This window comes from Tiliqua scincoides, chromosome 5, assembly GCF_035046505.1.
Source record: "Tiliqua scincoides isolate rTilSci1 chromosome 5, rTilSci1.hap2, whole genome shotgun sequence".
NCBI classification, from domain to species: Eukaryota; Metazoa; Chordata; class Lepidosauria; order Squamata; family Scincidae; genus Tiliqua; species Tiliqua scincoides.
In genome coordinates, this window is record NC_089825.1 from 143272280 (window position 1) to 143283845 (window position 11566).

The following is an 11566-nucleotide window of genomic DNA, read 5'->3' on the forward strand; positions in this document are numbered from 1 at the left end:
ACTGTGCTCAGTGCTCTGAAGGGAGGATTTCAAGCCAGATGGGTAAGTAAACACATTCAAAGCTAAATGGGGAGGCCATTCCGATGTTTGTATAAGTGATCTGTGGAAAGGACTGGTTCATATAGGCATAAATGCCTGCAATCACAGTGATCACACAAATGGGTGAATGATGGGCCAATTCTACCCTCTCTTTCCTCTGGTGGAATATGTGTTGTGCCTGCAGAAAAAGAGGATAGGATTGGGCCGGAAAGCACTTTACGTTAGGCTCAGAGTTCCTGGGCTAAGATCACTTATGGAATGTTTTGGTCAAATGGTGAATTTAATCTCGATCTTCCAGGGCCTTATTCTACCCACTGCACTACACTGCCTCTCAGGTTTGCAAGCTTTCTGAAGCTGTTCCTTCTGGTCAGTTTTACTAGGTATGTGTTGCATTACTTCCAGAGGAATGCTATGTCCATAGAAATGTGTGATGCTGAATTAATTAGCTGAACTGGGACATGCCAGCTCCTATTCCACTGGTAAAACAGGAAATTCTATATTATTTATTTATTTATTTACTCCAAAATGAAAAGAAGAGATTTCACACTTGGAGAGAGCATGGGGATATGATGAATATGATTTTTAATTAATGCTTTGTTCATTGTTTCTATGGTATACTACAACTTATGAAGTCTGATCATGATTCTCTGTCCATGCAGTATCATTATAATGCCAAATTCAGCTAAACAAAATCTAGCCCTAAACGTTAATCTGTTATCAGAATAAAAAGGTAAGGTAAAGGTTTCCCCTGCACAGTCATGGTGCTCATCTCCATCTCAAAGCCGAGGGAGCCGGCATTGTCCGAAGACGTCTTCTGTGGTGATGCTTCCAGCGTGACTAAACGCCGAAGCACACGGAACTCTGTTATCTTCCCACTGAAGTGGTACCTGCTTATCTACTTGCATTTAGATGCTTTTGAACTGCTAGGTTGGCAGGAGCTGAGGCAAGTAACAGGAGGTCACCCTGTACTTCAGCACTGGGGTCTTGAACTGCTGGGCTGCCGACCTTCCAGCCAACAGTCTAGTGTTTTTAACCACTCAGCCACCTCACACCATGCTATTGGACCACTAGTGACATTAACCACAGGCCATGTGTGTGATTCATCTTGTATTGGTCCAATGGCATGTTTCATACCATTCAGGGTCAACCTACCATAAGAGTAACACACGGATGCCACTAGGCTAAGCAGGTAAGATGACCCATGCACATTTTGACATGTTAAAACAGTGTCCTCGTTGTTCAGATGCAGATCATTGTGACAAGTGTCCAGAAGACCAGTATCCAGACAGCAACCAGGACTGATGTGTCCCCAAAATCATAACATTTTTGTCCTATGAAGGGCCCTTGGGAAACATCTTTTCTTCTTCTGCCCTGTTCTTTTCTTTGGTCACACTCGTGGTGATGGGAGCTTCATTCAGCACCGGATGACTCCAATAGTCAAAGTCAACAACTGGAGCATTACTTGCACCCTGCTCTTTGCTTTGCTGCTTTGCTTTCTATGTTCCTTTGTGTTCATCGGCTGTCCTGGGAAAGTGTCCTGCATTCTCCGGCAAACCTGGTTTGCCATCGCTTTCACTGGGGCCGTTTCCTCAGTGTTGGCCAAAACCATCACTGTGGTTCTGGCTTTTGTGGCTACAAAGCCAGGAAACCACAAAAGGAAATGGGTGGGGAAGAGACTGGCGGTGTCCATTGTCCTTCTCTGTTCTCTTACGCAAACTGGCCTCTGTGCAGTATGGCTGGCCAACTCTCCCCCCTTTCCAGAGTCTGACATGCATTCTCAGATGGGCCAAATCCTCATGCAATGCAATGAAGGCTCTAATATCATGTTCTACATTGTCTTGAGCTACATGGGGTTCCTGGCCATCATCAATTTCACTGTGGCTTTCTTAGCCAGGACATTGCCTGATACTTTTAATGAGGCCAAGCTGATCACCTTCAGCATGTTGGTCTTTTGCAGTGTCTGGGTGTCCTTTGTCCCAACCTACATAAGCACCAAGGGGAAATACATGGTGGCCGTGGAGATCTTCTCCATCTTGACCTCTTGTGCTGGATTGTTGAGTTTTATCTTTCTCCCCAAACTTTACATTATTGTGGTGAAGCCTGAGCTGAACACCAGGGAACAGCTAGTGCAGAAAAAGAATTTTAGCACTTGATTGATCACCTCCAATCTTTTTAAGCCTCTCCTCCCATTCAATATTGTGTCTTTTCTTTTATCCAAATGTTAACCTAAGGCTGTGGACAAGCTCGTGTCTGTTGCTATGGTTGTAAAACATTTAGGTGGTTTCAACCGTACAAGGAGTTGTTGTTGTTGGCAACCTTCAGTCTCAAAAGACTATGGTATCGCGCTCTGAATGGTGGTTCTGAAACAGCGTCTAGTGTGGCTGAAAAGGCTGATTCGGGAGTGACAATCCCTTCCACACCGGGAGCAAGTGCAGTCTGTCCCTGGTCTGTCTCCCTGGCTATGGGCCTTCCTTCTTTGCCTCTTTGCCTCAGACTGTTGGCCAAGTGTCTCTTCAAACTGGGAAAGGCCATGCTGCACAGCCTGCCTCCAAGCGGGCCGCTCAGAGGCCAGGGTTTCCCACTTGTTGAGGGCCACTCCTAAGGCCTTCAGATCCCTCTTGCAGATGTCCTTGTATCACAGCTGTGGTCTACCTGTAGGGCGCTTTCCTTGCACGAGTTCTCCATAGAGGAGATCCTTTGGGATCCGGCCATCATCCATTCTCACAACATGACCAAGCCAATGCAGGTGTCTCTGTTTCAGCAGTGCATACATGATAGGGATTCCAGCTTGTTCCAGGACTGTGTTGTTTGGAACTTTGTCCTGCCAGGTGATGCCGAGGATGCATCGGAGGCAGCGCATGTGGAAAGCGTTCAGTTTCCTCTCCTGTTGTGAGCGAAGAGTCCATGACTCGCTGCAGTACAGAAGTATACTCTGGATGCAAGCTCTGTAGTAAACAAGGATGAACTGACTTTTCCGACTTGCTTATTAGCACTGACCAATTTCTCTCACAATAGCAGCAAAAGGGATTATTTTCTTTAGTTTTCCAAACAATAGTTGTGAAGACAATTTGTTGTGAAGCATTCATAGATTCCACTTAGACTGTCAATTGGTCCAACTGTTAGATATGGAAGAATCGGAGATGTCATTAAAGAGCTGCCTTATTTTTGCGGGTCATCATCATCAGATCCTTCCACAAGGACATGAAGGGCACTGTTGTCTTCGATGGCTCCACATCAGACCCCTTTGACATCCGAAGCGGCGTGAAGCAGGGCTGTGTTCTTGCACCAACCTTGTTTGGGATCTTCTTCGCTGTCCTGCTGAAGCAGGCCTTTGGAAATACAACAGAAGGCGTCTATCTCTGGACCAGATCAGATGGAAAGCTCTTCAACCTCTCCAGACTGAGAGCAAAGTCCAAAGTCCAGCTGAAATGTCTGCGTGACTTCCTCTTTGCCGACGATGCAGCTGTCACTACCCACTCTGCCAAAGATCTCCAGCAGCTCATGGATCGTTTTAGCAAGGCCTGCCAAGATTTTGGACTGACAATCAGCCTGAAGAAAACACAGGTCATGGTTCAGGATGTGGACTCACCTCCCTGCATTACAATCTCTGCGCATGAACTGGAGGTTGTCCATGACTTTGTGTACCTTGGCTCAACGATCTCCGACACTCTTTCTCTCGATACCGAGCTAAACAAACGCATCGGTAAAGCAGCTACCACGTTTTCCAGACTCACAAAGAGAGTCTGGTCCAACAAGAAGCTGACGGAACATACCAAGATCCAGGTCTACAGAGCTTGCGTCCTGAGTACACTTCTGTACTGCAGCGAGTCATGGACTCTTCAGTCACAACAGGAGAGGAAACTGAATGCTTTCCACATGCGCTGCCTCCGACGTATTCTCGGCATCACCTGGCAGGACAAAGTTCCAAACAACACAGTCCTGGAACGTGCTGGAATCCCCAGCATGTATGCACTACTGAAACAGAGACGCCTGCGTTGGCTTGGTCATGTCATGAGAATGGATGATGGCCGGATCCCAAAGGATCTCCTCTATGGAGAACTCGTGCAAGGAAAGCGCCCTATGGGTAGACCACAGTTGCAATACAAGGACATCTGCAAGAGGGATCTGAAGGCCTTAGGAGTGGACCTCAACAAGTGGGAAACCCTGGCCTTTGAGCGGCCCGCTTGGAGGCAGGCTGTGCAGCATGGCCTTTCCCAGTTTGAAGAGACACTTGGCCAACAGTCTGAGGTTAAGAGGCAAAGAAGGAAGGCCCATAGCCAGGGAGACAGGCCAGGGACAGACTGCACTTGCTCCCAGTGTGGAAGGGATTGTCACTCCCGAATCGGCCTTTTCAGCCACACTAGACGCTGTTCCAGAACCACCTTTCAAGGCGCGATACCATAGTCTTTCGAGACTGAAGGTTGCCAACTAGGATTTTTGCGGGTGCAGGTACTCTGCTAGTATCCGTAACAACACTGGCACAGCTGATCAGGCTGCCTCCTTGTGACAATGGCTGTCTGATGATAGCCTTACATCATCACCACACCCAAAAAGTCATCCGTTCCCACTTTGTCCACCCAATTGGGGGGGCACGTACATAGGGAGTCCAGGTGCTCACTCCTTGCATAACCTTGGCACAGGTTACACGGAATTTGCCACTCAGCCACTGTCTTTCACTACAGCTGGAACTCTGCCACCACCATGGAATGCGGCTCATGCTGTATTGGTGTCCCTCCATCTGTGTGTGTTGGGGGGGAGTAGGTAGGGTTGGGCTGACTCTCTCTGAATTCTGAGTGACTTTTACATCTTCTCACTCCATTGTGACTAACTCAGTTGGCCCCATGATTTTCAGTTTTTCCAGTTATCCCCAAACCCCGCCATTCATTTCAGTCATTCACTGCCTCAGTGCGGAACAGTTCATGGCTGTGGATCAAGCAGACGTGTTTCTTACACTTTGCAAAGATCTGAGAAGGCTGCTAGGAAGGACGATAATGATCTATGCAGTAATTAACATAATTACTGTAATCAGGAAGTGAATAGTCCAACAGCTAAAGAAAGACTCCTTCCCACTTGAAGAACAAAAGCCACTGCACCTCTGAGGAGCTGATGACATGCTCAGCAACATCTACAAAGGCTTTTTGAAAAAGGGCTAGTTCCTTGCGCCCAGTTTTTCCACTTTGGCAGATGCGAGAGTGCTTTGAAAGCGACTGATGATGCTTGGCTAATTGAACAAATGGACGTGGCCATCAAGCTGCTGGGTAGACATGGGGACAAAATGTCTTTGGACTCAGAGTGCTGTCTTTGCTGCTGCACCTGTATCATGTTTCTGGCAATAATTGTAACCCCAGGTGGGGTGTCCTGCCAGAAATGGAAAGCGCAGTACTTAGTCCAACGCAAGATCTCATCATTGGTGAATTTCTTTCTTTCTTTGTTGTGCATTCAAAGGAACTACCATTTAATGAATCTCCAATTACTGCTTTTCCTAATTAGTAAGTTCTTTTATTGTTTGAAATGATACCCCAGGAGAATACTTGATTAAAAGTCTTGTAGTGAGATGATAGTCAAAGAATTCATTCTCCAAGAACTTATTTCTGCAGGTCAGTGACTTGTGGCTTACTGTCTAATTGTCCTGCTGAGGGCTGGAAGTGACATCATTAAGCAGATGATGGCCAGAAATAAGCAATTTGTTTTCACGTAGAAGTTCATTAGCTGCAGATGACAGAGGAGAAAATATGCAAATCTGAATCTTATTTTCAAGATGTGGGAGTGCCCAATTTTTATGTGGGTTACCCTTCCAGCATTGCCACTTCTGCCAGGGCATCACTGCCCAGTTCAGCAGCTGAGAGGTGCTCTGCAACGTACTGCCTCAGTAGAGGCAGCACCGCTGAAAGGGTGCCACTGGGACAGCCCAATTATCACATGGGCCAGATCAAGAGCTTCTGACCTGCGGGCCCTATCAGACCTGCGGGCCTTATGTTTAACGTCCCTGGTTTAGCCAGTTGGCCACTTCTGGCAGGAACAGTACAGGTTTCGGGCTAGGAATAGGGATCTCATGCACATCTATGGTATGTAAGGGCCTCGGGGGAAGCAAATACCCATCTCCAGGTGCTGTCTTGGGGATGCTGGTTGGTGACCCTTAAGGCCAGAATTTCCAAGTCCATCCTAAATGCTTGCATGCAAATAGGATCCGTTAAGTTCTCTGCTTCTGTCAAGGAGATTTTGAACAGGAGGAGGAATTTGTGTCTGGAAGTGGCTTCTGCAGCCACACACTTAGCGTAAGCTATTGATCATATAGTAACTATGAATATGTATGTGTGACTTTCTAAAGTGCTGGTAAGTCAAAATCACATCTTTTTTTGGCTGCTGGGAAAAAAAAGATAAGGGGGAGAGGAGAAGAGAGGAACCCAGGAGTAAAAGCAGTCATGTTAGCAGTGATTGGAGACTTAGGACATTTGCACCAGCAGCTCCCAAGTGCCTGATGGTAGCACCCCTTTTGTGCCATTGTAAATGGACTAACGGTAGCAGATCACGAGATCCATTGCCATAAATGTGTGATCAAACTGACCTTTTGTCTATACCAGTGGTGTAGCTAAGGGGGTGCAGGGGGTAGCAGTTGCACCGGGCATCAAGCTTTAGGGGCGCAACAAGCTGAGCTTGACACTAGTGACCAAAATTGTGAAAATCTTGGTATGTATGAATAGGTCAGATCATAGCGCAGTGCAATGAAGGCTCAACCTTCATGTTCTCCATTGGAGAATCCTGCATTTTCCTTCAGACCTCATTTGCCATCACTTTCAGTGGGGCTGTTTCTTCAGTGTTGGCCAAAACCCTCACTGTGTTCCTGGCCTTCATGGCCACCAGACCAGCCAACATGAGGAAAAAAGGAGAGGACTGAGGTAGACTAAAATTCAGTTACTGCGTCAAGCTTGCGCTGGAAATGGTGGGATATTTGAGGACTGCAATCTCATGTGTGCTCTTTTTCTCTGTGAATGTACCATGTCCCCATAAAATATTTGTCTGAAGTTTTTGCATGAAAATATTGACGTCAAAGCAAAACTTGATCTGAAAATGGGCAACTTGGCAGGCAGGCAACTTATCTGAAAACAATTATTGATCATGTAGCACATCTGCAGTCCCTTTTGATAGATGCCCTGAACTGGAGCTACTTTGCAACTGACTGTCTTCTTGCAGGGATACACCTGAATAGCATACTCATTCCGCAAAAGGGAGACATGAGCAAGAGATGTGCATGGTTGTACATGGAGGAAATATATACACAGTGGTGGGAATGCAGTCACCTTCAATATGCCAATAACACAGGCCAACACACATTCTGCTTCCTTAAACGTTACACCAATTCCTGGGTATATTTGGGATGCTGATTCCAAAAATGGCATCCATTTTGCCCTATCACATCTAGTTTTGGAGACATGGCATAGCCTCTTTAGTGAATGGTTCAAACAGCTTCCTCATGAGGAAGCCTACACTATGGCTTCCTCATGAGGAAGCTGCTTGGACCATTCACAATACTATAGCTCTAGTATAGCACAATACTTTTGCCCTAGATGTGATAAGGCAAAATGGATGCCATTTTTGGAATTGGCACCCCAAATTCATACCAAACCAGCATAAAGTTTGGGAAAAACTCTTCTGACCCTCAATTTTGTAGGCCTGTGTAATTGTTGTCAAATGGAGTGTGAGTGTGTGAGAGAGATCGATTTCAATCATTCATGTACTCTTCCATGTGAAGGTTTAAATGCATGTCCGTCCATCCATCCATGGAGGATATATCTGTAAGAATTAACCCTGAATATAATAGGCTGCAGTAGACATGGTAAGGATGGCTGCATTCTTGTCCATGCATCTAACGACCCTTGGTCGCCACCTACTGGTGTAATCTTAATTTTACAACCTATTGGGTTTTTTTAGCAATGCAGAACAGTGACCAGTTCCTTAAGTCTTAACTGCTAGTTTTAATTCATGCTTCTGGTAAGTGAATGCGGGTTCACTTACAAGACCCTACCCCACTGAGGTTTGAAAGACACACATACACAGTTGTATTAAAAAAAGAAAAAAAAAAGATGGGTAGTTTTCAAGGCTGATTTGCCATGTGGTTTGAAGAGCTACCATTTCATAAACACCCATCCATAGCCTCATTGGATGTGCAAAGCTAGTTGTTTAGTTCATTTATTTCTAGGAGAAAACCAGTGGATGAGACAGGGCAGGCATGTGCTTGATGTATTCTGTCCTGCCATTCTAAAATTAAAAGTAAAATTCAGTGAAGCAGGGGAAGAACAAGCAAGAATAAAAAGTAGAAAAGAAAAGAGAATCAGGAATATATATGTAAAAGCATTTCAGGCCCTGGGCTAGTAGCAGAGGGAAATGGAATTGGATAGTCATTTCTTTCTCTCTTTTCCACACAACAGGGATACCCATTTGGTAAACTAATCACCTCACTGGGCTTTTTCCTGGTGTTCTTTATTGAAAGCATTGTGCTTCAGTGCTGCCCAAGTGTTGTACATTCACATGGCGATCACGAAAGTCACGCCGATCACAAGAGTGGACCAGAATCCCACAGCTCTTTCCGGATGTTTGTGCTCTTTATTTCGTTGTCCTTCCATTCCGTCTTTGAGGGCTTGGCCATTGGAGTGCAGAAGGAGGAAGTGGCTGCCATTCAGCTTTGCTTAGCAGTCTAATCCACAAGGCCCTTTTGGTCTTCAGCTTGGCCATGAAGTTGGTGCAGAGTGGCACTGATGCCCGCTCGAGTCTCCTATATTTGGTGGTGTTCGCTCTGATGTCTCCTGCTGGCATTGAGGTGGGCATTGGGGTGTCGCTTTCCAATTGTAATGGGAGCAGCCTGGCTCAGGCTGTGCTGGAGGGAGTGGCAGCAGGCACCTTCCTCTATGTCACCTTCCTGGAGATACTACCCAATGAGCTGCGCTCACATGAAAGCCTCCTTGCGAAGTTCTTCTTCATTGGCCTTGGTTTCTCTGTCATGGCCGTCATTGCCATTTGGGCATGAAGGGCTGCCAATGCTGGTGTCATCATGGGAACCCATCAACATCTTCTCAACCTAAAAAACTAAAAAAAAACATTTAAACAACACCTGTAAAGGAAACTGCTCAGGAGAAAGCTAAGTTTCAAGATGATACAGCTGCCTGCACGAGGCAATAATGTGTCATAGCTCACTGTCCTCTATGCTGGATCTACCTGGAGTTGATAATAAGCAGCATAGTATTTGCTAACAGGGCCAAAGGCTGACAGATACAGTCATGTTTTCTCAATTTCCTACCACTCCATGAAAGTCAGTGTGGAATATGGAGAGAACTTAGGCAAGGAACGTGGGATACAGCAGGGGCCTGGAAAACGGTAAAATTGGAATAAATGCCACTTAAGGAGTTTGAGTGTGAAAAAAATAAACGAATTTGTTGGTTGTCTAGTTTTGGCCAAGGCTGCCAGGGCAGTTTACATGGGCTGCACTGCGTGTGTTGTATCCCTAATTAACTCAGCAGAAAAAAGTAGCAGCCAGTGGGTACTGTACTGCCAGACTGCATCAAAAAGGTGAATAACTGCACAATCAAAATGACTTTCATTAAAAAAATATCCAGTTGAACTTGCTAATTTCTACTCTACTGTGGTAAGTTGAAAATAATTCAGCACAGGTCCAGTGTCATCACTTCCACTGACCTCAGACCTATGAGCCACTATTTTCCAACAAAGGAATTACAAAGAAAAAATTGAGAAACTGCTGAGTTAGAATTTGTCAGGAAATTTGACTACGTTGGATTCGTTTGAAGAAAGGTGAAGCTTTTGTGTCTCATTTCATTGTGAAATAACTTACAGTCCAATCCTATCTACATTCCCACCCCACCACTCCAGCTGCACCACCAAAGCACCTATTGCATCTGGTGGAGGGGAGGGATAATCCTGGAGATCTCCTCTACGTAAGGGACCATTTTTTCCCTTGCCTGGTAAGCCTCTGATATCATTATGGGTCTACTCTGACCTGCTCCATCAATTTTGCTTGCTCAAGCCTGAGTGGACCTGGAAAAGTGGATTGAGGCCAGAAAGGGGGATAGGATATCAGTGGTGCTATTGTAAGCGACACTGCCCCTTTCCTGGTCTCAAAAAACAAACCCCCCGGACTCTGTCTCCACCTTGTTCCTCCCACTCTCTGTTCTGCCCACCCCAGCCCACCCCCAGTGCCATTGTACTGGTGCCAGGGCTGTTCAGGAGACCACTAGCATGTAGCTGTGGTCACTTACTACTTGTGGCAGTGGCATGGCTGTGCTGAATGGTGGATCGTGCTTTGTGACATTTCAGGGTCAATCTAAATTCTCATTTCCACACATTCCCCAAATAAAGACAGCCGACATCAGGTATGGAATTAAAATGGTCCACTTAATTGAATACAAAATATTGCAACAGGGCAACAGAAACTAAAAATCCGTCCCTACATGGGGGAAACGGCCCTAGCCGTCTTCGCTCCCCGGTCTCATAGTGCATCTACCCGACACCAGGCGTAACTCAAATGTTATGAAGCCCGCCTCTCAATGTCGCCCAAAGAGGGTAAGTCAGCAGAACTGCTATGCCTTGCAGGTCACCCCTGCAAGGCCCACCAGTTTGGGCAAGGGGCTTGCCAACCGGCCTCCTCAAGCCAGTCAGGCATCATGGGAGCAGTTCTGGTTAACCCCCCATCCTTGCTGACTTAGACTGGACACCCAGAATGTCTTCTGCCTACCCACCCCGCACTTCTAACGCCAGTGACCAGGACGTTAAATACCTATATCAAGACCCAAAACCCACTCCAGTCAGTCTGGGGTAGGCGAAATAACCACCAACACAAGCCAATTTAGATGGTGGTTAAAAATTATTACCCGGCCCTTGCAGAGCAACCAGCTTATCCCAAGCCCATTGCTGAATTACCAGCGAACAGCCAGAAGAGAAGCGGACTGAAAAAGAGTAATCAACGGGAGGTGGGAGGGACAGACAAACAAAGCCTCCAGGAGGCAGATGGCAGCCACTCATGGTATGCTTGTGAGTCCCTGAAAGTGTAGCAGGGAGTGGGGTGGGACAGGCAGAGCTCTGCTCCACTGGGTCCAGAACTCTGCGTTGGGCCTCCTGGACTGACATGGGGCATTTCAACTCTGTGCTGGCCGTTTCTCCGGTGCAGACTTGAGTAGCCCCATTCTGGGACCTGCTCTCCTACCTGGGGGAAGGGAATGAGTATCCCCTTCCCTCAAGGATCCACCAGCAGCTGCCCGGTGCACTCAGGATGCAGCGGTCGCCATTTTAGTGCTGCTGCTCCTCAGGGTGCTGGACTCTGGATTGGACGGTTAAACTCCTCCACCTGTTGATCACCATCCATGCACCGAACAGCAAACACTGGGTCCTGCATGTGTTGGGCTGTTGACACAAACACACACACACACACACACACACACACACACACACACACACACATGTGCACAGCTCCTTCAGCCTTACAGGCATCTGAAAAAGTTTCTCAATGCGATAATCTGCCTGG

The 11566-nt window shown here is 46.7% G+C and overlaps 1 protein-coding gene across 1 annotated transcript in view; it reads left to right on the plus strand.

The window, feature by feature from the left end:
• The window catches only part of LOC136654037 (zinc transporter ZIP2-like), a 141439-nt gene extending 132378 nt beyond the window's left edge, over window positions 1-9061 (plus strand). The window contains exon 5 of the mRNA XM_066630898.1: window positions 8855-9061. Within this exon, the coding sequence (XP_066486995.1) occupies window positions 8855-9061 (207 nt within the window). The remainder of the gene's footprint in view (window positions 1-8854) is intronic.
• The last annotated feature ends 2505 nt before the right edge of the window (window positions 9062-11566 follow it).